The sequence below is a fragment of the Amphiprion ocellaris genome, chromosome 8, assembly GCF_022539595.1.
Source record: "Amphiprion ocellaris isolate individual 3 ecotype Okinawa chromosome 8, ASM2253959v1, whole genome shotgun sequence".
NCBI lineage: Eukaryota > Metazoa > Chordata > Actinopteri > Pomacentridae > Amphiprion > Amphiprion ocellaris.
Genome location: NC_072773.1, coordinates 18507240 through 18534368, shown reverse-complemented (window position 1 = coordinate 18534368; position 27129 = coordinate 18507240). Strand labels below are relative to the sequence as shown.

Below are 27129 nucleotides of genomic sequence, written 5' to 3'. Positions count from 1 at the left end.
TGTTTGTTACTGTTGCCTCACAAGTTGTTGTCATTTTTTCAAAGCAATGTATGGTGTAAGATTTTCACTCAGGATTTTAAAAATCTTATCTTAGAACAATATCTTTCAAAAATAATAGCAATCCAGTTTATTTGGCATTATGTTCAGCTCTATACCATGCGCGATTAATAAAGATGGCAAATTAATTTGATTCAATTATTAAAATGTCACAAAATGTAGTTGTTATGGCTAGAAGGTAATGGCTTAATGGACTTAAGTCTTAAGAACTGAACTAAGAGAACTGGGAATTGGAACAGACCTATTGTATTCTAGGAGGTTGTTCCATGTACTTAATTGTTAAAGTTAATTACTTTCTATGTAGCTTAGATGTGGGTGTTCGTAGTGTTGTTTCTTCGATTTTTGTTGTCTGTATAATAATGACAAAACATTTTGGTGTTTTCCTTCAGTTGAGCTATTGGAAGCATAGAACAACAAAGGAGGATTCAGAGCTTTTTTGAGCTCCTGGACATTTTTGTACGCTAAGGTTGATTATTACGGATCAACACAAAGTAGTCCCAGCCCTGTTCAGGAGGTGGAGTAGGAACATGGGTGGGCAGTTCAATCTCTAGCTCCTAATGTGCAAGAGGACTGCAGCTCAAGACTACATTCATTGTTGATTAATCTCTTGATTATTTTCTGGTGTGAGCTATATACATGAATGCATGAATACCATGAATATTGTTAGAATTAACGATACTGAGCCTTTGCCATAAACGTGTAGCATTTTATATAGTTCAGAATGGTTCCGTTTTAACTTCCAAGCCCACTGAGCTCTTAGTTAATTGCTATGGAATGTTTTGTTTAGGTGGAGTCAAGGGAGTGACCACTCTTTTCCAGATAAAGTTAATATTTATTTTGTAAGGCATGATCTAGTCAGACTCTTTGGTCATGGACCTTCAGCTCAGCTTGTCTGTTCTGTGGGTTTATTGCTGCAACAAGCAACACATTAACAAAGGGATGTGACAGGCAATTCATTAAAAATGGAGCCGTTATCTCTACAGCTTCACAAAATACAACACAGGGTTCTCAATGTTTTATGGGTGTTTTGGAGTGAAATATCCTTGATGAATCAATTGATTCCAGAATTGTTGCTTTTAGTTTTTCATTTATTGTGTTTTTCTCAGTTTGTCTGTTACTGAATCAAACAATGAGATTAAATGTTGCTGAACATTGCCCTGTCTCTTCCTCGCAGGTGCTGCCCGTGGTCGAGATGCTGTGGGATGGGTGACTTCCGTCCCCGCACCGTGTGGCTTGGCCACCCAGAAAAAAGGGAGCAGAGGTACCCCAGGAATGTCATTAACAACCAGAAGTACAACTTCTTCACCTTCCTGCCGGGGGTTAGTGTCAGTCAAAGGTCACCCCTTCACCTTCCCTCTGTTTAACCCCACAGCCACCCACCTCTTTCACTGTGGCCATGATTCACTGTCAGTGCAATGGACACATTTTTAGAGAATCATAATCCCAGAATCTGGTCAGCTTGATTGTTTTTTGTACCACTCCCTACTAGCTACTTGTAATGTAGGTCATCAGGGCATTGATACTTGTTCTACTGGCTCACTGACCAATTTGGGACTGCAAGTAATAGTTATTTTCAGTTTGACAGCTGTTTCCCCCAATTGTTTGATAATTATTTCTCTTGTAACTGATCAGTAAAAACTGAAAAACATTTACTAGAACCACCCTGACCTCATGTCTGTGAACCTTTTAAACACTCCAAAAATCTAAAGATACTCCATTTAATTGCAGTTTAGTTTCATTTAGCACCAATTCACAACATAAGGCATCTCAGGGCACTTCATATCATAAAGTAAAGACTTTACACTGTTTTAGCAGTAAGAACCAGGCTCAAGGATGGCAGCTGTCTTCATCGACAGAGGTGGAAGAAGAACGGAAAGAGAAAAGACGAGTTGGGAGAAACGGAGAGACAGACAATAATACCAGATACCTGCAGTACAACACAAGGAGAACAAGGAAAGACCGGACAGAACGCAAACTAAAGGAGACAGAAGACACTAAGTAATGACATGCACTGGTGGCCGACGAATGTATGGAGGGTGAAGGAGAATAGAGGTGCTCAGTGCATCATGAGTCCTCCAGTAGTCTGGACTGAAAGCAGCATGACTAAGGAATGGCTCAGCCCCAACTATAAGCTTTATCAAAAAGGAAAGTTGTAAGCCTAATTATAGAAGTGGATAAGCTGTCTGCCTCCTTAACTCAAACTCGGAGCTCCATATACAGAAGAGGAGGCTAAACATCACGGCTCTGCCTGACGTTCTACTTTTCTAGTTTCTAACAATTTAAAACAGAAGAAAGAAACAACTAACATTTAAGAATGAGGTACCTGCAAACGTTTGTCATTTTGGTATGAAAAGTGACCATAATAGTTGTCAATAAGCTGCGACTAATGAATAAATGGTATTTTCGTTCCTGTTTTTTCAGAAAGATGCCTCAAATGTGAATCTTATTTGTCTTTTTTTCCATTTCTTTACTTTAAATTAAAAATACTGTTGTCTTGTTTTCTTATAATCAGCCTAACCCCTGTGGAATGCATTGGCCTGATGTGCATGTGACGCTTGATTTGTAAATTAAATATCAAATACTTTCTTCAGTTTGCATGCCAAGTGGGAAGACAAGACAATTAGCCATTTTTAAATAGAGCTGTGTGTCAAGAGCTTTAAATGATTAGAGAGGGATGATAAATAGTTCCAGGAACATTTGGGCAAACACCTGCTTATCTCACAGCATCACGTCCTTGTAGGCACATTTATGTTATTAGAGTGTAGAGGTGACGGGTGTGTCTTTGGTTGGAGGTTTCTTACTGGACAGCTGTTACGAAGCTGTGTGTTTTTGATTGTTGCATTTTCCCTACCTGATTTACATATGCATTTGTTTTCTAGGCATTCGGTTGTCTTAAGATCTTATTTTTGTTTATGGAATCAGACATTAAAAGTAGCTCAAATTTGTTTGGAAAGCAAAACACAAGAGCAAAGTCTTTTTGCATTGCAAATTGTAATGCTTTTTATCTACGTTGGCTCATGTCAAGAAGTTCTTGACTCTAGAACATATTGCAGACTTGATGTTTCTGTGAATGGTTTCTTGAGCTCTACTCTCCACTCGGCAACAGTTTTAGTAATGTCATAAAGCAGCAATGTGAACACACAAGTTTTCTCCTAGTACTAATCTCACACATGGGTGGTAATGAAATTGAGCAAAGCTGTAGTATGGGTGTTAAATTAAGAATGGCTTTGGTGGATGAAAAGCAACTATATGTGTTTGCACATTGCTCCATATCTATTGGTTCATGAAAAGATTTGAAGGTCCAGCTGACATTTTGTCTGTTTTTAGTAAGAATGTGTGATATGTTGATATATAGTGTGAAATTATACACATCTGGGTGCAGTCAGAACTGTTGCCACATTACTTGTATGGTAGTACTTATCTCTTACTATTTTTGGCTTTTTAAAGCCAATATGGACAATGTTGCAAATCATTGTGTGTAGTAGTATACTTCTTCTTGCATCAACATGAAGAATCTTTTTTATTCATTCTTAATTCACTGAGAACATGTATTATGTGAGGCAGTTATGATCCCAAATTTGAGTTAATGATTAATAATTTCATTTTCTCTGTTTTTTTCTGCCTCTATTAATTTTAGACTAATAGTATAAATGTAGTGGAAACTGCACTACACTCCACTGTTTTGCATCTCCAGGTTACTGAGCTCTGTTCTTTCATTTGGTGTAAAAACCAAAATGTCCAACAGTGGTGCTGTGGTTCTTTACTTATCGACTAAATCCATGGCATTAATGTCAATAGATGCTCATCAAAATGCAGTTGTAATATTAAAAGTGAAGTGCCTTGAGAAAAACAGTTGGTGCCATTAAACTTGAACAGAAGAACAGCATTCAAATGGTGGAAAAGTCTTGAAATATGACATTTTTCTTAGTTTCATCTAGCTTTTATCATAAAGTCTAATGGATCAGGTAATTGCAATCAGGTAGTTATGTAACATTTGTGACAGATCGGAGCTGCAGCTACAAATATTTTTTGTAAATGAATCAATTGCAGATTATTTTGTCAATTAAACTGAATCCATGAGGTGTCCAAAAATTGCAAAAAACAATACCCAAATCTTCCCAAATGATTTTTTGCTTGAAAACAAATAACATGATCAAACATTTGCTATTTAATATTCTGTTAATCAAGTAATGATTAATTGAACTTCTGATGTCGATGTCCAGTTGCAGAATTACACAGTGACAGAGGATTTTTTCTATCTCACTCTCTCCTACTTTATAGATTTTTAAAAACCTTGTCACACAGAACATATTAAAATAGTAGTGAAACAAATGCCTTATATTTCTGTCTGTACACCCAAAATCTTTTTCATTGATGCCCAGATGACCTTTCATCTACACTTTACCAAAAGTGGTATAACAAATGCATGCAGACCACAGATGTCAAATATACTTTGTAGCAGTAAATGTCATGTATAGTATTATGTATAATAACTTGCCACACAGCAAATATTTCATTCTGTACTTTCTTGTTTTGTGTTCTCAGGTGCTGTTCAATCAGTTCAAGTACTTCTTCAACTTGTACTTTTTGCTCTTGGCCTGCTCTCAATTTGTCAAAGAGTTACGCTTAGGTGCCCTCTACACCTACTGGGTCCCTTTGGTATGTGGCATTTTACTAACTGTTAATCATTATGGTCGATTAGCTACGGTTTTCAGACATTATTTAGGTTCACTGCTTTCTCAGTGCATTTTTTCGTGTAAATTCAGGTTCCTGTATTTCTGCTAACCACCACTGCTATAGCACTTACATACATAAAATTTGTTTGTTTTCTATTTTGCTCAGAATGACTTTTTAATTGTGACTTTTCACTCTCCAGGGTCTTGTTTTGATTATCACCATCATGAGGGAGGCAGTTGAAGAAATAAGATGCTACCTTCGAGACAAAGAGGTGAACTCTCAGATTTACAGCAAACTTTCAACAAGAGGTAAGAACTGAAGCAACATCGGTGATGTTTGTCTATGTAGATATCTGCGTTCCTTATTTCGCAGCATCAGCGGCTTTTAACTGTAGGAGGTTGGTCCTATTAAAGCTTATTGGGGCTAGGGGAAATGGTAGGTAATTCAAAGCAGAGATGTAAAAGTGTACATAAGAGGCCTTGGTATAAAGTGCTACCAGCAATAAAAAGCAGGAGACCTCTTGTGGTTTCCATCACTTTGGCCCTTTGATGTGGCAGCTTGTTTTACCCATAAACACAATGACTGGTTGCCTCCATGATAGCGACCCCTGTGCATATTTTGTGGTTTATGGAAACTTTATAGTGTCAGAACAGTGTAATGCTTTCTAAAATATCAAGAAAGTGCTTGTAGTCGCTCTAACTTTAGTTAAATCATAGCTATGTTTGCAAACGCATGAGATAATCATTTAAAACCTTTTATTTCGTCATGTTTTTTTTAGATATATAAGCTTTTTTGTTGCATTTTGTTCTGCAATGAATTGCTGTCTGTGTCTTTTCTAAAGTAATGTGTAAAATGTAATTACATTAGTGGTGCAGAGCACTAATGTGAAGTTCCATGAACCGTATTGCATAGCAATATTAATGTGCTTTAATGTCTTACATATGCAAAGCCCAGAGGTCACGGTAGAGTTCAAGGGTCAGTGATCTCTTCCAAACAATTTTGCCTGTTCATTCCAAGTGGAATGAGAGAAAAGGCTCAACTCCCCCAGCATTCTTTCAAATCTGCATGGAGAATTTCTTTCCCAAATTCACTGAGGTGATTGGGGAAGCATGTTGGACAGCAGTTCACCCAAGAATGCAACAATATTGGATTTTTGAAGACATATTTGATTAAAAGAAAACACATTCGTTAACTACTTTATAATCAGCACAACTTTCTAGACTAAAATCTAAAGTAAATGTTTACGTGATTGACAAATATAAATGTCCTATAGTTACACCAGATGCAACCCATCTGTTATTATACAAACTTGCGAAACTCTTCATTAATTTTCAAATTTGTTCTATATTTCAGGCACAGTGAAGGTTAAAAGCAGCGGTATTCAAGTTGGCGATCTTATAATTGTGGAAAAGGTTTGTTAAAGATTGTTTCATCCACATCTGTGAATAGATTTGCTTTTCAGGACTGTCACGTTACCATTTGTATGACAGCAAATAATGAGGGGGTTGTTAATCTTCTGTGCTCCACTGGTGACTGAGGTGAAAGGAGTTAGTAAAGATTTTGTAATCTTGTGATCAATGTTGAGCTTCAGCCTGTCAAGCTCAGTGCGTACACAGCAGATGTGAACCTAAAATGCCTTTAATTAGATCCTAAACATAAATTCAATTAAGAACTATTTATTGAAAGTACTATTCCCTTGAAATTCAATTTATAGTTTGTAGTTTAATATGTCTAAGTTGGAGTTTTTAGGGAGGATCTGTTGTGTTGCTGCCCTCATGAATTCTCTGAGGTCTTTGTACATGAAATATGAGAAGTCAGTCCTGTCTTCAGTTTCCAACTGAGTGCTTCTTTCTGAATCACTCATTTCAATGGAGCTGAGGGAAAGGTCACACATGTTGTCTTACACATTTAACTAATGTGACAGTGATTCAGAGTTATGTGGGTTACAATTCAGAAATGTGGAGCCGAAACCAATGGTTGGAATTTTTAAGTTAAGCTGCATTTGAAGAGCCATCTTTTCAAAACGATCGACCACAGCAATAATCAATGGACAGAACAACTTTTAGAAAGCTGTCCAGATAAAACTGAATGGGGAGTTTGTCTGGCGTAGTGGAAGGAGCAGGTCATTCAGAGTGTAAAAGCTGGCTGAGGTTCTGTTCGGGCCATGACAGGATGATTTGCTGGAGGGCTTATTATTTTGACTGACTGTTGGTAATGTGGCACATGAAAAGCTAAAAGTCTTAGTTTTCTACAGTTACAGACCAGAGGAGGGAGGAGGAAAAGTGCAGGATCAGGATGTGATGTTGAAGTCATGTTTTTCTTTCTGCCTCTCTTTGTAGAACCAGCGTGTTCCTGCTGACATGATCTTTTTAAGGACCTCTGAAAGAAATGGTAAACATCTGCTGGTCATTCATCCACATATTCACAACAGGCTGGCTGGCTGGGGAAATGACTTGTTTAAAAAGGCGCTGAGGTGCAGGGATTAGCCTTGAGCCAGGACAGGAAGCCGTACAATGTATAAATTGCAACCGCTAAATTGTCACTCAAAGTGTGTTGGCGAGTCGCTACTCCACTTAGACGAGCGATTGCCCTGCTTTCATCTTTGCCTCTGACTAATTTTGTCTTTCAAATGAGAAGACAATGAAAAGGAAAATCAAGAGACGCTCAGAAATCAAATACAAAGAGAAGACAGGAAACACGAGAGGATAATGCCTCATCTGAATAATCAAATATGGATTAGGAAGCAGTCGGTGTCAGTGATCACACTAACTTGGTGAATTTCCTTGCACTGTGCATTCAAAAACAACAACCACTAAGGCACAGCACGTCAAAATCCTCATAAGCAATTTGATTTTCAACGTTTGTAGTTACCCAAGTGTGACTCTTTAAGAAGAGCTAGATGCTTGTTGCTGGTGCGTCTTCCTGTTGGGGGAAGGAAAAACAGCAACTTTGTTTTACTGGAAATAGTCTTTGGTTATCTCGCTTCCATGTGGAGGCCATTAGGTCAATTATGAAGGGCCTAGGCCAGGATTGGGAGTTTTGGGCAGGATGACGCATGCATGCCGGTGGGGGGATGGGCTTTGGTAGATCCCTCCACTACCAATAAGCTGCTCAATCCCATTCACAGCAGTTCATCTGTGACCCCAGGCTGAAATAGTTTTGTAGACTCTTTCAATGTATTTATTTGTGACAAAAACTTTAAAATAGATGGTTATTAGAAGAAATAATATAAAGAGCTGGCATGATGGCCCTCAGTATGAAATATAATTGTAATGATTTGTACAGTCAGTGCCATCATCAAGAATATATGCTGCAAGGTCCCTCCTTTAAGTAAAAGCCTGTCCACTGTTGCCCCCTAGAGGTGGATGTGTTTTAACTGGCATCATTAGCAGCTCTCTCCCTCCCAGGGTCCTGTTTCCTGCGGACTGACCAGCTGGACGGAGAGACGGACTGGAAACTACGCCTCCCTGTGGCATGCACTCAGAGACTGCCAACTGCTGCTGTGAGTCATAGTGTACAGATGGAGAGATAGTAAGGATGCAGGTATTTTCTGTAATCCTATGCACCAAATGTGTAATCGCTGATAATAAAAACCTGCAAGATGCAGCCCTGGGTCTCACTCAGCCTTGAAACGCAACTGTCCCCCCTCCCAGTGCTGCTTCAGAGACTCTGGTTACAGAATGTTTTTGGAGAATGTACAACATGTAACTACCATATTTGTAACAAGCCTGGGAGTATTTGCTTTAATGTATCATAGAGGTTTGTCTGCTAATTATGGCCTCAAGCAACACAAGCAGTAAATGATCATGCATTTGTATGAAATCATTTGGACCCACCCAGATGTATTTTTATATTTTGCTCATCTTTTTTTGTACTTTTTATTTCCTGAACATAAAATAAATACATATTTATAGTATTTGCATGTGTGAATTTGGCGGCCAGTTACATAAGTCTCAAAACTTCATTACCTCACTAGGACTTGTGTGACTTGCTTGTTCTTCTGTTTTGTTTGTGATCCTGAACCATTTTGTCAATATCTCACAGGACCTTCTCCAGATCAGATCCTATGTGTATGCAGAAGAGCCAAACATTGATATCCATAACTTTATTGGAACTTTCACCAGGGTAAGCGCTGACTTTGCTTTTCTGCTGAACCTTAAGCTCCTTTCAGACATAAAACCCTTAATGTTAGTTTTATGGCAGTTTCACATGTCTGTCTGGTAGCATTTCTGTAACAGAAGAGTGAACTGAACGCTATTAGTTAAATGCCAGTAAAGACCACAGAAACATTGGGTAAACAACTCATAGAGATGTGTATCTTTTACTGCCTTCTAAGATCAGTGTAATTGATTTATTATCTCTGCCACCATCTTTTATGTACAAACACAATACAATCTATCAGTGTAATCAACTATGACACACTGGAGTTTTCTCTTATATTCACTCATTCTATAAAAGATTTTTTTAAACCTTTGATTGAGGTAAAGTGTTCAGAAATCCCTTATGCTATTACAATAGTCTGAAAAAATCATCTCCATGTATTTTCAATTTTCTTTTCAGCTACATAGATGAACAAGTTCATATTCAACACGTTTCATGTACAGTATATGAGCTAAAGGAAATACAAGGACATGCTCTCTGATAACACTAATAATTAAATCGATTCAAAGTGGAAAAAGCAGAGATGATTGAAGTTATCAATGGCAAGAAATGTTTAAAATACATTACTGATGGACCCTTTGTGAGCACAAAAACTGTATTTTCCATCATGTCTTAACACATTTTAACTCATTTTGCTTTTCTGTCTTCCTCTCATGCACCAGTTGTCAAATACTGTGCAATGTGGCAAGAGTATTAATGTAAAAAACACCTATATCCAAATGAGGAAAACTGAAGAAATATTTCATGTGGAATACTGTTTTCTGTTTACAAAGCCTCTGTTTGACATAATGAGGAATTATTTGACCATCATCCCGCATCATTCTGTATATTTCTTGTGTGAACTGTTACAGGAGGATGGAGACCCACCAGTTAACGAAAGTCTCAGTATTGAGAACACCCTGTGGGCCAGCACTGTTGTCGCCTCTGGTAAATATCTGACTAGTGCACCTATAAATCAGCTAATAACCACTGAGTAACCAGGACCAGCCTTTGCTGCGCTGGAGCGTTGCTTCCTTCACAACTGTTGATTTGACGACTTGTCTAACCAATCATACACACTGCAGCAATAATGAGGCAGCCAAACATTTTGGTCATTTATAAATAGCCCCGGGGCAGCCAACCGTAGTTGTAAAGAAAGTGCCGGAGAGTGAAGCCGCTTTAACCCACACTAACATGTGTTATCCATTAAGCAATTGGAAATCTGCGTCCTATATTCCAAATGACATTCTTCATTTGAAGAAGTCTAATCATGTCAAGATTTTAAGTCTGGGAGACATCTTCCAGACATTCTGTGTTTTATGTTGTACCTTTGTTACATTGACCTGAGGTAGATTTTTTGCTCTTTTTTTCCCCCTCACTCCAGGCACAGTGGTGGGGGTTGTGATTTACACAGGCAAGGAACTGCGCAGTGTCATGAACACCTCCAACCCAAGACACAAGGTACAGTAGTGTTGGCGAGCCTGGACACAAACATTTGATCATTAGTAGCATAAAGGAGTATTTGCGCGAAGGATTTTTTAAACATCCATATTAGGTAATCTGAGTGGTTCATTTAACTTTTAGCCACATTGAATTAATTCATTTGTTGATTTACTAAGACCTACATAGTGTACATACACATACAGTTTGTGTTTACATTCATTTTTCTTACAATGTTTGCCTTTCTTGCTTATGATAGGTGGGTTTGTTTGACCTGGAAGTAAATTGTTTGACTAAGATCCTGTTTGGGGCCCTGGTGGTGGTATCACTTGTCATGGTGGCCCTCCAGCACTTCGCTGGCCGTTGGTACCTCCAGATCTTTCGCTTCCTGCTGCTCTTCTCCCACATTGTGCCCATAAGGTATGACTTGAGAGTCTCTTTACCTCCCTCCAAACCCACTAGTGGGTAATTTTTACCCCCATGCTGTTTTCAGATCCATTTAACGATGTTAAAATTAAACGCCGACATCTCTCAGTTCCTGACTTTTTAAATTGAGTTAATTAATCATCTAGTGTATCATAGGGGATGTGGGATAAAAGGAAATAAATTACATACCATCACTTACACCTCAGGTTATTTTTTCCCCTCACAGAAAACCACTGTTTGATTCTACGCTCAATTGTCACTGCAGTTGCCAAGCGGTGCCTATTGTTTAGCCATCTTTTGAGAAGCATGTTACCATATCATGAACTAGAGCTTGCTAGATTTGATGAATAGACTACATAATTTGATAGAATAACAAGTACTCTGTTTTTGTATTCCCCGTTCTTTAGCTAAAACAACAGGTTACTATCCAGAATTTGTTCATTTTACTTAATTTTCTTCTTCTACATTAAAGACATTATTTAAATGTGTTAATAATTTTGTTGTGTTTGTTGTAGCCTAAGTTCATTTACGAATTCTAAGATACATTTAACATTTGGATATGTAATGACAAGCGTAAAGCAATTGTTAAATTCATACACCCTACAAGCTGAATCTCAAGTCATTATTTTATTAGATGTCTTCTGCAGTATTGTATTATATTAAGAAACTAAAAAAGCACTTTTTCCCCTCATATTTAATGTAGTTTGCGTGTCAATCTGGATATGGGCAAGATGGTTTTCAGTTGGATGATTAAGAAAGACTCCAAGATCCCTGGGACGGTGGTGAGGGCCAGCACCATACCTGAACAGCTTGGACGCATCTCCTACTTGCTGACTGACAAAACAGGTTACACTGCATACCCTTTTATGTGTGACCAACAGAACTGCTGAACACTGTAGTGAGAGGTTTTAGTGCAGAGGATTTGCCAAGGACGTATCCTGTAGGACAGAGTTAGTTGTTTCCTTCCCTGGAGGCCTTGCTCTGTGATGGTGTTTCTGCTCCCTGAAACTTGCTACTTATTGGACCCTTAAATCATAAAAAAAAAGAAAAACAAAGTCTCTCATCCATGCACACCTTCAGAGCGTAACACCTCCACCAGTGCACTTCCTCTGGCGTGAGGTGTTAGACGTCAGATTTACGGCCCTCCTGCCCAATAAAATGATCAGCCATTTCCCCATCCAGAGTGTCATAAGGCCAGTGGGGTCTGCAGATCAGGCTAATGTATGTGTGAGGCCCCTGAAGTCTTTTTGATACACTGGCAGAAAATGCTTTTAAAGTAAGTGTGAGGATACAGCGGTGGTGTGTAGTGTCAAAGCTGTCAGGCTTTTTTTCAATTTTTTTTTTAACAGTCACCATATGTGATATGCAGATTATCTTGGAAACCCCTGGTAAAAAAAAGAAACTGTGTAGAAATACTTACACAGATATTGATATTAGAAAAGTTAGCTGTAAAATATTTTTATCCAGTATGTTATGCTGTTTATCCTAATGCAAAAACGTCCAATATAACCAGATAGTCTCAAAAGTAATTTTTTGATTGTAACTGTTTTGAAAGAATTTCAATATTTGATCCCTTTTTCTTAATCTTTGCCAGGAACTCTTACCCAAAACGAAATGGTGTTCAGGCGTCTTCATCTTGGAACTGTGGCATACGGGATGGACTCTATGGATGAAGTACAGAGCCACGTTTTCAGCGCCTACACACAGGTAAAAGACAAGTATAAAGCAATGCACTGCCATGTGACTGTTATTGAGAAAAAAGTGTCCGAAAATGACTAAATTCGCTCACAGCATTTGGACAAATGGGAGTGAAATTCCAAAAGCTCGAAAACTGGTAAAACAAACAGACACAAGCATTGTTTTAAGAAACATATCAGTTTGTGATTATTGTTTGGTTGAGTGCTTCCTGACCTCAGATGACACTCTTTGTCCCCCTTGACACCAGAGGTTAGCGAAGCAGGAAACAGGATTAGTGCACAAGCGAAGCTTTGACCGGACTCCTTTAATGATGCTGCCATTAACCCTTGGAAAGCCTAGCCTTCTAAAAATAGCAAAGCCACAATGCAAAAGCAAATTGTTCATATTTACTCTGCACATCTGGTTATGTTTACTTGCCACTATCACAGTAATCATGGAAACTGGGGAGGTGAAGCAGCTACTTTCTCAGACTAAAACATGGACGTCTCCACTAAGTTGGCTTTTTGAACATGTGTGTTTGTGAATTGTTGTATATGAGATTTCAAGTGTTCTTACCAGCTGTTTGTTTTTCAATTTTGGCCCCACAGATTTTTACAGATTATTAGTTGTGCTTGCCACAGAAACTGCTCTTTCTTAGCATAGCCTTTACAACAGCAAACGACAAAGTTTGGAAAATCCTGTTATACACACGTGGACAAAATTGTTGGTACCCCTCGGTTAATGAAAGAAAAACCCACAATGGTCACAGAAATAATTTGAATCTGACAAAAGTAATAATAAATAATAAAAATTCTATGAAAATTAACCAATGAAAATCAGACATTGCTTGATGATGGTACCCCTAGAAAAGACTGAAAATAATGTGACCATAGGGACATGTTCAATCAAGGTGTGTCCTCTAATTAGCATCACAGGTGTCTACAAACTTCACGTAATCAGTCAGTCGGCCTATTTATAGGGTTACAGTAGTCACTGTGCTGTTTGGTGACATGGTGTGTATCACACTAAACATGGACCAGAGGAAACAAAGGAGAGAGTTGTCTCAGGAGATTAGAAAGAAAATTATAGACAAGCATGTTAAAGGTAAAGGCTATAAGACCATCTCCAAGCAGCTTGATGTTCCTGTGACTACAGTTGCACATATTATTCAGAAATTTAAGATCCATGGGACTGTAGTCAACCTCCCTGGACGTGGCCGCAGGAGGAAAATTGATGACAAATGGAAGAGACGGATAATACAAATGGTAACAAAAGAGCCCAGAACAACCTCTAAAAACATTAAAGGTGAACTCCCAGGTCAAAGTACATCAGTGTCAGATTGAACCATCTGTTGTTGTTTGAGACAAAGTGGACTTCATGGGAGACAACCAAGGAGGACACCATTGTTGAAAACAAATCATAAAAAAGGCAGACTGGAATTTGCCAAACTGCAATGTTGACAAGCCACAAAGCTTCTGGGAGAATGTCCTATGGACAGACCAGACAAAACTGGAACTTTTTGGCAAGACACATCAGCTCTATGTTCACAGACGCAAAAATGAAGCATATGAAGAAAAGAACACTGTCCCTACTGTGAATCATGGAGGAGGCTCTGTTATGTTCTGGGGCTGCTTTGCTGCATCTGGTACAGGGTGTCTTGAATCTGTGCAGGGTACAATGAAATCTCATGACTATCAAGGTATTCTAGAGAGAAATGTGCTGCCCAGTGTCAGAAAGCTTGGTCTCAGTCGCAGGTCATGGGTCTTGCAACAGGATAATGACCCAAAACACACAGCTAAAAACAGGCAAGAATGGCTCAGAGGAAAACATTGGACTGTTCTGAAGTGGCCTTCTATGAGCCCTGATCTAAATCCTATTGAACATCTGTGGAAGGTACTGAAACATGCCATCTGGAGAAGGAACCTTCAAACCTGAGACAACTGGAGCAGTCTGCTCATGAGGAGTGGACCAGAATACCTGCTGAGAGGTGCAGAAGTCTCATTGACAGTTACAGAAATCGTTTGATTGCAGTGATTGCCTCAAAAGGTTGTGCAACAAAATATTAAGTTAAAGGTACCTTCATTTTTGTCCAGGCCTGTTTCATGAGTTTATTTTTTAAAATAATTCTGATAAACCATGGTTTAAAAGCAGTGTCTGATTTTCATTGGCTAATTTTCATAGAATTTTTATTTATTATTACTTTTGTCAGATTCAGATTATTTCTATGACCATTGTGGGATTTTCTTTCATTAACCGAGAGGTACCAACAATTTTGTCCACGTCTGTAACTCTTTTCAGATCCCTCAAACTTTTTGATCATAGTTTCTTCTCTAATTTTCTTCAGCCCACCCATGATGCTCCAGCCTCCAGGGCTCCAGCAGCCACTAAGGTCCGAAAGTCCATCATCAGTAGAGTTCATGAGGCAGTGAAGGCCATTGCCCTCGTGCACAACGTGACACCCGTGTACGAGTCCAACGGTGTGACCGACCAGGCCGAAGCTGAGCAGCACTATGAAGACACATGCAGAGTATACCAGGCGTCCAGCCCAGATGAGGTATAGTACTTAACCACACAGACCTACGTTCCTCCAGTTTTATTGACATTCTGAATATTTATTATCCACCACAAGACTGAAGGATTCTGAAACTGAGAAAGTTGTTTCACACAATCCACATAGTATTTGCTGATGTAAAATTTAATACAATAATCTTGTCTTCAGTAGATTTATATTTAAAATGTAACATGAATAACTTTTGTGATTAAAGAATCAACAACACTTGGATGTTTAACTCTCACTGTGCAGTCTATTTGGCACTGGAAGATTGTTTTACCGTTTTGTGCTGGAGGTGGTAGGTTTCTCTGAACTAACTCTGAATCTCAGTTTAGCATGTGTAAGTATGAGCATGAGCAGTTGAATATGCTTTTTAACCTGATTTTTACTGCCTTTCATATTATAACAGAACGAATGCATAAACACTGGTGTCACTGAGGTGTACAACTTCAATATACAGTATATAGTCTTGTAAAACCCATTATCCTGAACCTCTTTATTTCTTGAAGGAGGGCATTCACACAGAATTACATTCCTGACTTATGTCCTTGATCTGTAGAAATTCTTTGAACATCAGGAAGAGAGCTGCGGAATTTGAATTGATCCATTTCCTGCGGTGTAAATACGGATTTCCTTAATGCGCTCCCAGGCCCATTGCACTCAGCCTCTTCTGAATTTCCTCTTTGATAGCACATTCTAATAGCGCACACTATAATCTGTTGTGATTAAAGAACTGTCCTACAGTATTGTTGGTTTGCATTGTTGGAAGGACATAGAGCTGTTTTATTGTTTCAGGGCACACTGGTTGAAACCCGCTGTCTTTGACCTGGAAGGTACATCTAATCAGTTTGATGCAATCTGGACAGATTCAGTTTGGTTTGCTACAGCTGTCAGGAAGTCTTAATATAGATCTGGTTTTTGCTGTGAGCGCAATGGACACCATTGTAAGTGACTGTTGAAGGCATGGTTTTTACTACTGCGACCAAAACTGACATTTAACCACTGTCTACATGCAAAAAAAGTTAGGTGTTTTCTTGTCATACATTAATATTAGAATAATGTTGTTCATATGTAATTACAGTCAAAAATGGGAATGTCCCAATGGGTCAATCAAGGCTGTGACAGGGGGCTATGGAAGAAATTTTGATTAGGTCAATGTTTTTACATAATCAATTATCGATTTATTGATTATACAAATTGAGCACAATGAACATTCATCCTGTACTGATATTGTTGTTTTAGCCAACAAACACATAGATGCAGGCATATATGTCATTTGAGTATAGAAACACAGTTCAGGTCAATCCCAGCTTTACCTAAACTCATAACCTCTGGCAGAGGAGATTAGGTATCACAGAAGCCTTTGTCACTGTGGCCTGTTGTTAGCTAAACCCCCAACACATAACAGCCTGTAGTCCGAGGTGCTATAATTTTAAACACAAACTGGTGGTGGAACCAGGTACTACAGCTAATCTACAATACATTTTCTGACATGGATGTAGAGAATACAGGTTTTATTTCTTTTCGGACCACGGTACACCCTACACTCTGGGCACTACTTTTCAAACAGTGCTGTACTGAGGCTTTAAAATATGGGTTAAGACTACCCACAAAACATTAAGGAACAGCTTCGATGCAGGAATGCAAATTCTTCTTAATACATTGCTAGAGGTTTTCACTTGTCAAGCACTGGATTGATTTAAGACTTGGGATTCGCTGAGATTGGGACTTGGTATCAACATAAAATATTAAACACAGAATATCAAATGACTTTGACTCTTCGGCAAAAAAGTTGACTGGAACTGCTAGTCATAAGGGTGACTTGTATCATGTATGATTCAGTTCACTAGGAGTGTTGATATCTGAATCACTTTTCTTTTCAGTTGATAAAAAACAAAAAAACTTGTCAGCCATGTGGTGGGACTGAGTCAAACCTGCTGGATGCAGCATTTTTCGGCCCAAGTTAGAAACGGGACAGCCAACCCAGATGCTGCTATTATAAGGTGGTGCTGTTGTGGTGGATACCAGATCCACGAATGCCTCCACTGTGAATATTTCTAGACTGTGACTAAGCGTAATCTTCATACTTCCCAACCTGGATGACAAACATTACGGTAGTCAGAGCTTTTTTGACGTTAAAGCGCTCCCAGCCAGGCATTGTCAGACGACATGGCACATATTTCCAAAATAAGTAATTCTGAAACCACAAAATCTGTGTTTTTAAAATTTGTGTTGGAACATAGCAGTCATCCTTGTTTTCTCTCATCTGTGTCCATTTGGCTCCTCTGCTGTTTGACCTGTCAGAAGATGGATGATGAATTGAGTATGTGATCTTGCTTCTGGTCTGGAAGTTATTGGGCAATGTCCTCTCCCCTCTTCTGCTCCCCCCACACACACATTACTATTGTATTAATGGATGTCGTCTGTTGTGTCCTTCAAAAAGTATCGAGCAGAAACAATATTTTCACTTCAGAAATGGACATCTTCCAAGTTTATCAATCAATAGTCTTAAGTGCTGAAAATGCCTGCGCTATTGATTAAGGCTGGACGTCATTGTGCTCTCTGACAATCTACTCTCTTCAAAGTGGCCTTCACTGTTTTCCGTGTAATTCAAGTAATGGAACATCATATTGACATAATAGTTTTGCCATGAGAATAATTTAAAAAAAAAACCCAAGCAGCAGCTTTTTTTATCCTATGTGTTCCTGAATTATGATCAGATTTTATTATTTGGTAAAGACATAAAATATTAAATAAATATTGCAGGCTGCCATATATTCAGTGTCAGTGATTTATTTTAATGATCACCCACTAAAAACCTTGCAATGTGGTATTGATAGGTGTCGCTGGTGCAGTGGACTGAGAGCGTTGGGCTGACTCTGGTGGGAAGGGACCAGTCGTCCATGCAGCTGCGGACCCCTACTGGCCAAATACTGAACTTCACTATCCTTCAGATATTTCCCTTCACCTATGAGAGCAAGAGGATGGGCATTATAGTGCGAGTGAGTGCCAGGAAGACTTTGTTGCTAATGTTTTCTTCTGTTTACAGTGGCCATTTTCCATTTTGCTTCATTATATGCTTCACAGGAATTGTGTTTGCTCTCTATTGATTATACATTATGGTGAGTACAATCAATATAGTGCAGTGGTAGTTGCTAGGATGTTGATTCAAACTTGGCAATAATTTTAACATGAAAAACAAAAGAAAATCACACCCATATTAAAGTATATTATCTGAGAAAATCCTCACCTTTTGACTTCTGACTAAGTCTGATGACTAACTCAACTATTTTTGCTGGCTGGAGTATAACCCAGGATGTCTGGGATTTTTAAACTTAACTTCCTCTTGATAATGTTTTTTAAAACCTCCAAAAAAGTTGTGCATTTCTGGTCAACTGAGAATCATAAAATAGTGCATTTGCCTTTGATTTCTATGGATATATACCTGATTTTCCTCCTGAAAGAAGCATAGTTCGGTATTTAATGTGAGGTTATTTGGTTTTTATGTTCTATTTACACTTAATACACTGTAAATAACTTTTTTCTAGGATGAATCTACAGGGGAGATAACTTTCTACATGAAGGGGGCTGATGTGGTGATGGCAGGCATCGTCCAGTATAATGATTGGCTGGAAGAGGAGGTACATTTCCCTCTTTTTCGCAAGACATGATGCAGACATATTGCCAGTGATTTTATTCCTGTTACAAATGACTCAACCTAATAGACATTGTAACCTACTGAATCCAGATGCCGTTGTCTCTGTTTTTCTAGTGTGGAAACATGGCCAGGGAGGGTCTGAGGGTCCTTGTGGTGTCCAAGAAATCACTGACTGAGGAGCAGTATCAAGATTTTGAGGTGTGCATGATTAACCCACAGTGGGTCTTGGGCTGGCTAGACCAGAAAAACATTTCTAACTTTTAACCCACTAAAATTTAAACAAGCATGATAGAAACTGTATCTCTTATGCTCTAATTACTTCTAATGTCTGCTGACTGACACACACTGCAAAATACAGACTGATACTTTGGGCAGACGTTCTGTTTCTAAATGTCAAAGTATGTTCTTGGGTAATTAGACTAACCTCTGACCCCCCTGCCGTCCTTCCACCCCACCCTCCCACACACATATTCACCAAGCCCCTCTCATTGTTTGAGCAGGGCAGGGCTGTCTCCCCTGCAGTTTTTAGCCCCAGGCCCATTACTGAAGTGTATAATTGAGTGAGCAGAGCTGGTGGGCAGCAGTGAGTCACCAGCTGAGTCACACACAGAGTTTATGTTCCTGTATGAGTCACACTCAAATTGTTTTTGCTTTATCTCACTTGCAAATTGCCCTGGAGCTAGAAGGCTAAAGATGGGCGTTGACCAATTGATTATTTCTGCTTTGTTTTGTACAGCTTTGTAAAACTTACAGTAGTATTTTTCAGTTTGAAAGCAAATAGCTGATATTTATGATACAGAAATTTTAATATATTTTCTAAAGGTTTCAGTGCATTTTGGATGGCGTGTAAACACGCATGCACATAGTTGAGTGTCTGTGTAGACTGCAAAATTTGACTAATAATTGCACTTTCCATGAGGCATTTCTGATTCTGTGTTTCTTCTCCTATTTGTCATGAGTTCTACGGCTGGTAGCCAGATTGATATTTTCTTCTTCTATTCTTGGCTTTTCCTTCTTTGGTCTTGCAATGATTTTACCTTATTTACGCTAATTTCATATCCTCCCACTGACAAAATTCCCATTCCTCTGCTTCCTCTGCTCCCCAGGCACGATATGTCCAGGCCAAGCTCAGTGTCCATGACCGCTCTCTGAAGGTGGCCACCGTGATTGAGAGTCTGGAGATGGAGATGGAGTTGTTGTGCCTCACTGGGGTGGAAGACCAGCTCCAGACTGATGTCAGGCCCACCCTGGAGATCCTTCGCAATGCAGGCATCAAGGTCTGGGGGGGTAGATGGCCTTATAGCTCACAGTAGCAACAAGCTAAGAAAGGAAAACATAGAAACTAGACAAGTGCATATGTTTTTCATATCTACCTGCATGAACACGCTTCATTCAAATACCTCATTTAAGTATGAAGACTAGTTTTATTTGCTCCAGACTTGAGATATCTGCCACCCTCTACTCCAGCTGAGGTGAATAGAATTTATTTCTTCAGCTCATGGTATAAAAAAAATATTAATAAATATTAGTACCTGTGCAGTTTCCCTGCAACACTTGATGAACCACAGAACATGCTAATTCTTCTCTTCTCAAACTAATTCTTCTGTAGAAAGTAGTTGTAATAGCTAATAAACTTTTGACTTCTTGCTCTGTGGATTATCCACAGAAGCAGAACATTGTCTCTGTAAAGTTCTAAGTTACTACTGAACTTGTTAAATGTCATTTTTTACTGCTGTGAGCAGAAGAAATTACATTCAACTCATCACCGTGGAATTTGGGTGGAGTCAGATCTGTCAAGAAGTAGAAATATCTCAAAATCTCAACAAGTAAAACCCCAAACTACAAAAATGAAGAAGTGGTTTTTGAAATTTGGATGAATCATCTGTCAAATCTTTGCTATATTCTTCGACATGCAACATACAAAAAACTATTAACATCAGTATGAGACACAAGTACTAAAATGAAGCAAGCTGTTTTTGATTATAAGATGAGTCCACAACATTTGGCTCAACAGTGAACAAGTTACTCGATCAAGTCAGTGATTAGTCTTTGAGCTCAGTAATTTAGTGGAGTGAAAATTCTTTTGGCTAAATTTCATTTTCTGGTTTCTGAGTAGGTTTGGATGCTGACAGGAGACAAGCTTGAAACTGCCACATGCACCGCTAAGAACGCCCATCTGATCACCCGGAACCAGGACATCCATATCTTCAGACCAGTAAGTGCAGAATGAAGACCTTTCTCCCACTTATGTGCATATATTCAGATTCAGATTCAGAAAACTTTATTTGTCCCCAGGGAGCAATTTAAAAAAAAAAGTGTTTAATATCACTGTAGGGCTCATCTCACTTCAGTGCAGCACTGACAGATTCCTGATTCTGTCAAGCCAAGGGCATCCATGCTCAGTGACCAAAGCCCATTAACTAGTGGTCATGCAACCCCACACAGCTACGCATACAGGCCAAGCCAGCATCTACAGCTGAATAAATCACCTCCCACCAGCGAAAGCATCCAAGCCACTGTCAAAGAGAACAAACAACCATTCGCTCAAACACAGAGAAGAAACCAGCTGAACCACTCCCAGAGGGAACATGCAGAGGGCTCACTTCCTGATTTGTTTTGCAGGTTTCAGGCTCTCTAGCTGCTTTGATAGTCCCCTTCTGGCTTCCCCTCTGGAGCCATGCCAGAGCAGAAGGAGCGCCTGCCATATAGGAAGGTTACAACTTGCGTACAACTGTGGTTACTGGAAGAGAATAACAATGGTTGGCAAGGCTTGAAAACCTCTGTCCCGGTGGACGGGGGAGTGCTGACTGGGCCTGCAACACATACATCTGGATTAGTTTCCTGGTGGCCACCAATGGCCTGATCTGGATTGACGTCTGAATAGTCAGCGGTTGAAGGATATTCATACCAGAGCATGGCTCTCGTTGACAGATTAACACCATGCCTTGTCAGTGCTGCATTTTTGGAGATTTTTAAGTCTATATTTGAACTTGACACAATTGTTAGGAAACTCAGTTGATTTTTTTAAATTTAATGCATTATATTTTCCTGCCTCCCAGTTTCCCTTTCCGATTTAGATTTTGGGACCACCTAAACTTACCCTATTAAGCATTTATAGCCACTAGATAAGCAATCAATAAATGGGTCGTAACACAATTTAATTTAGTTACACCTAGCTTTAAGGAGAATTTTTAGTCTATATTAATATATATGTCAAGGATTTTAACATTCTTTATGACACAAAAATATCTACAGTAGGTAAATTATCATCATTCTTCCTCAGTTTACATACCTATCTTCTCCAAAAATTTTAGTGCTCAGCTAGGTCGCCTGTAACTAAAATTTATTATCATGTTGACTTTCAATAGTATCATGTCCTGATAACATGATCATATTGTGATATAATTTTTCAAAACATTATTTGAAGTAATATTTTTTGCAAACTGTAATTAAAAACTGGCTTAATAATTAAAATTTAGTTTTGCACATGAGGACATTTTTTTCTGATGAATGCCAAACAGGAGACATCAGATTCATGTATTGACAAAAAAAAAAAAAAATTAATTTGTGATTCTCACTAAGTCAAGGCAGGTTTATTAAAATTAATCTATTAAAATCTTAAGAATGAGAAACTCTGCAAAATATGAGGAAACAAGAAATTAAGATTTAAAGATAACATATAAAATAAAGTACAGACAACTTGAAATTACAGAGTATGTAAATGTGATAAATGAATTAAAATCACTGTTAACCATTAGTCAGGTTAACAGGTAATGGCTAGATGTGATAATCTGCGACATCACACATCAATTGTGTTTTCTTTTGTGTTTTTGTGTTGTTTGCTGTGGTGAGATAACAAATTAAGTCATTAATTCTGCAATTTCTAGAGCAATGTAATGAAAATATGCACAATCCTCAAAGATTAGTGACGTCTATACTGTCTCCACACACAGTTAACTTGTTGTCTTATGGTTACATCTCATGGTAATTTGCATAATAATAATAATAATAAGAAAAATGATCCAAATGACATGGATACAGATTTTGTTAGAATATGTATCAGGAGAGAAAGATCAATACATCAACAGTTGATTCGGGGAAATATTGAGTTCAGCAACAAAAATAACATATTTAAATTATTAGTGTACTGTTTTATTTAGGTAGTCAGATGTTTTGCAGATGTATTGGAAGCGGTTTGTTATCACTGCAGCTGAAAACAGCCACGCTGCCATTCTTCTGTCTGATAACAGCCAAAACCATGCGAAGGCTGACAGATTGTGATCCTTGCTCATTTTTCTTCTGTGTATTTTTTGTGTCTACTTTCAAATGCGTGCATTTGAAACTGTGGTTGGCATTGCAATAGGTGACAACACGAGGGGAAGCCCACCTGGAGCTCAACGCCTTCAGGAGAAAACATGACTGCGCTCTGGTGATATCAGGGGACTCGCTTGAGGTATGTGCTCCTATGTGCGCTTCGAACCCTCATCCCACTGACTTATCTCTCCGTATGAAACTCTGACATGTTTTCTGCACGATAGTATCACTTCCACTGAAGCTTCTCTGTAAGTGGTGTCTGTGGTTAGAGTCAGTCTCTAAACCACAGTAGGAGTTTAACTGTAAGCTGAGCTGAGCTGTTCAAGATCCACGGCTGAAATCGGTTACACCTGATCATTCTGTGGTTTTCTTGCAGGTTTGTCTGAAATATTACGAATACGAATTCATGGAGCTGGCATGTCAGTGTCCTGCTGTGGTTTGCTGCCGATGCACCCCAACTCAGAAGGCTCAGATAGTCCGACTGTTGCAAGAGCGCACGGGCAAACTCACCTGCGCTGTAGGTGAGCAAAAAAATAGAAATGGTCCAACAGCTTTTTCATGGGGAATTTTAGTCTGTATGGCTTTCAGTTGAATTTTTGTTTTCTGTTTTTGCTGAAGGTTTTTAACATTTAATACCTTCTTTCTCGTATCCACATCCTCTTCAACGCTTATTTATCTGTCTCAACCACAAACTGCCATCACTTTGATCTACTCTTCTCTGCAGCTCACTGATTCAATTTAACTCTGTTTCATTTCTGATTTGCTTGAAACTTTTATTGCCATAAACTGTGGATATTTAACATGGTATCTGTGAATTTTAAATTGATATATCAGGTACTTTCTGAGATAACACTTTATAAATAAACATGCACACAATACTTTAACCAACAGTTTGAATTGGTGAATCACTGATGTGAATCCTGACACCTCCATGGCTTTTGTTTTCTCTTAGGGGATGGAGGAAACGATGTCAGCATGATCCAGGAAGCTGACTGTGGCGTGGGAGTGGAGGGAAAAGTAAGACTCTCTCCCTGTCATCGCTTCGCATTGACGTGCCACTCTCACAGATTTTTGCTTTGTGTTTCCTGTCAAGATCTCTCTGACATTCAGGGAGTTGTAGAGGGACGTGCACACAGATGATTCCTCTTTATGAGGATCTATTGTCTGATGAGAGGAAACAAAGATGACAGGATGCTTTTAAGCTTAAGTAAAAGTAAGATTCTCTCATCCGCTCGCCTCTTCCATTTCTCATGGTTCTCTCTGTAGGTTCCCTGTTACGATGGTTAGTTTGGTCATATAGGAACCTTGTGCACATGATATTACTTAAAGGAATCTTTAGATGTTTAGAGAAATGTTTTTTTTTTTCCCCCAGATTTTCTTTTTTGCCTTTGGAAATAGCCTGTTTAGCTGCTAGCAGTCGTCTCTTTAACCAAGATGACTAATGAACAGACAACTATCAGTGGTATCAGGCTGCTCATCTAACTCTTTGTTATACTCATCCCTCATGCTGATCTTGGCAGTTTAGAACTGTTACGCTGTTAATGGTATGAATATTGTTGTAATATTGAAAAGAAACCCAAATATTCAAAACTGATTGTAACCTAATGTGTGACTGCATCCATCAACCTATATATCCTGCTCAATGTTACTGATCTTTTTCAATTATACAGATGGGTGACAAATTAAAAGAAAAACCAGAACCCTTGACCCCTGCAGTGAGGGGATCTGGATCTTCGCATCCACTTGCCCCCTGAGAGGGAAGAGTCACTGCAAATTAACACACACTTATTCTGAGTGATCACCTTAATCCTGTGAGGAAACATTTCTATCCTGATGGAGGTGTTCTTTTCCAGGATGACAAAGGCCTATTCTACAAGGCACAAGGGGTCACTGAATGGTTTGATAAATATGAAAATGGTGTGAATCATATCCTATGGTCTTTCCAGTCACCAGATATCAGCACAGTTGAACAACTTCAGGAGATTTTGGAGCAATGTGTTTGAAAGCACCCTAGACCACCACTATCAAAACACTAAATGAGGCAATACCTTTCAGAAAAATCATGTTCATCGTTCCAGTAGAGTTTGACAGACTTGGAGAATGAATGGCAACATGCTTTAAAGCTCTTCTGGTGCCACAGAGTGTCCTTACACATTGCTAAGATGCCTTTTTGTTAAGTTTTCTTTCATGTGTCACTTGTCTGTGTTTACATATCTTGGCAGGGCATGAACATATCCCAGTATTTGCAAAACAAATTTTGCCCTTGAGAGGTATCATTATTATTATCACTAACATTCACAGCTTCAACTTTTCAAAAACATGTTTAGATTATGGAGAGAAACCAGAACACTCACAGGGTTGCAAAGGTGTTTACCACACCTCTCAAACTTCACTTAATGACAGAAAATCAAAGCAATATGATGATGAAAAGCTGCAGAGAGAACAATTCACACACAGTTGTAGTTTGTCGTGGACTCCTCGGTAGAGCTAAAAACATCAGCTGATCAGGTCATCGGTTTATTGACAGAAAGTCAGCAGCACTTTTACCAAAACTCTTTGGTTCCAGCTTCTCAAATATGAGGATTTGCTGGACATAGTAAACTTAGTATCTTTGGTTTTGGATTGTTGGTTGGAGCCAACATGCAATTTCAATGAGTCAGCATGGACTTTAGGAAAATGTTCATCACATTTTCCCTGTTTTCTAAAAGTTTGTAATTAATCAAAATAATAATTCTTCGATTCATTTGCAGTGACGAGCCTGATTACTTGCAGTGCCGGTTGTTGTGGATTAATAAGGCACATTATGCATATTTGTTACATTTCTTTTGTTTTCTAATAGCTGTATATCTGTCACTGCACGATCAGTTCACAACACTCAAAGCACGCTTTTCAGGTCAGCAGAGTCTTTGTGTAGCGTGTCCTCACTGTCCTCTGTGTTGTGTGTTTGACAGGAAGGAAAGCAGGCCTCTTTGGCTGCCGACTTCTCGGTGACTCAGTTCAAACATTTAGGCCGTCTCCTCATGGTCCACGGTCGGAACAGTTACAAAAGGTCTGCAGCCCTCAGCCAGTTTGTCATCCACAGGAGCCTGTGCATCAGCACCATGCAGGTAGAGTCCAGCTAATACATGGTGACATTTAGCTTTTCCTTCATGAGTAATATTAAAATTAGAACCTTGAATTACAAACATTTTCCATGTACTTTGGCTCAGTATCCAATTTCAGTTTGTGAAACTGTAACTGCAAAATGTTACACGCCTTGAAATTATAAGAAAAACATCTACATCAGATAAGGTGCTGCACTCTCTTGAAATGTTACTTCAATATATCAGTTAACGTCTCTGTTCTTTTTTAACCACAAAGTTGTTTTTAATCAGAATATTAAACCTCAGGTGTTTCACTGCACTTTAATTATCTTAAATAAAGCTGCACTGATGCTGTAATGGAAAGAAAGGATATTGTAATTATTTTTCCTTTCCACAACTGCCATACGTTTGCCTCACATACTCATGTGAGTAATATGCTAATATAGGTGAAATTATTACAAACACAAGTTGCTATGATTCAGTAATTTATACAATACCTTTAAAAAGTATTCATCCCTCTCGAAAGTTTCCCATTTTTATTGCCTTCCAACACTGTGTGATGGTCAATATATTCTGGCTTTTTGACTGTCTTTTGCTGTCAGTTAATTAAGAATATAAAATGTAAAATTAGTGATTGCAAAAATGCACCTTTGGCCACCATTACAGCATTGAGCCTGTGCATATAAGTCTGAATCAGTGTTGCAGTTTTTGTGTGTGTGTTTTTGTAAATTCTTGTCACAGAAGTCCAATTATGTTGAACATGATTGAACATTAAAAACTTCCAAGGGGAGTGAATACTTTTTTATGGGTATATTTAGTAATCAACAGTTTGTATTATTGTGAGGTCAGTTTGTATTGAAGAATATATGATTCAGTGGTTTTTAGTTTGAATTCAAGGACAGTGTTTTGTCTTTGAAGGTAAAATATAGCAAGTCAGTTCGGCCCTTTTCTGTAGGAGTTTTTCATTTTGATAATCTGAGCCAAAGCCGTAAAAATATACTGAACCATATCTCATATGCAACCTTGAAGTGTAGGCAAGGAGATATTTTAGTAGCTGTGCTTATTCCTAAAATCTACCCTGGAGAAAGAATTGATTGAGGCGAGGC

The 27129-nt window shown here is 38.7% G+C and overlaps 1 protein-coding gene across 1 annotated transcript in view; it reads left to right on the top strand.

Moving 5' to 3' along the window:
• Positions 1-27129, top strand: part of LOC111566219 (probable phospholipid-transporting ATPase IIA) — a 35936-nt gene that overhangs the window by 1933 nt on the left and 6874 nt on the right. The window contains exons 2-23 of the mRNA XM_023266709.3: positions 1232-1376; positions 4603-4716; positions 4934-5042; positions 6088-6146; positions 7074-7125; positions 8142-8236; positions 8779-8859; positions 9747-9822; positions 10259-10335; positions 10574-10734; positions 11444-11586; positions 12335-12447; positions 14762-14971; positions 17809-17970; positions 18517-18609; positions 18741-18824; positions 19733-19903; positions 20743-20841; positions 22990-23079; positions 23317-23461; positions 23893-23957; positions 25892-26047. Of these exons, the coding sequence (XP_023122477.1) occupies positions 1232-1376; positions 4603-4716; positions 4934-5042; positions 6088-6146; positions 7074-7125; positions 8142-8236; positions 8779-8859; positions 9747-9822; positions 10259-10335; positions 10574-10734; positions 11444-11586; positions 12335-12447; positions 14762-14971; positions 17809-17970; positions 18517-18609; positions 18741-18824; positions 19733-19903; positions 20743-20841; positions 22990-23079; positions 23317-23461; positions 23893-23957; positions 25892-26047 (2500 nt within the window). The remainder of the gene's footprint in view (positions 1-1231; positions 1377-4602; positions 4717-4933; positions 5043-6087; positions 6147-7073; positions 7126-8141; positions 8237-8778; positions 8860-9746; positions 9823-10258; positions 10336-10573; positions 10735-11443; positions 11587-12334; positions 12448-14761; positions 14972-17808; positions 17971-18516; positions 18610-18740; positions 18825-19732; positions 19904-20742; positions 20842-22989; positions 23080-23316; positions 23462-23892; positions 23958-25891; positions 26048-27129) is intronic.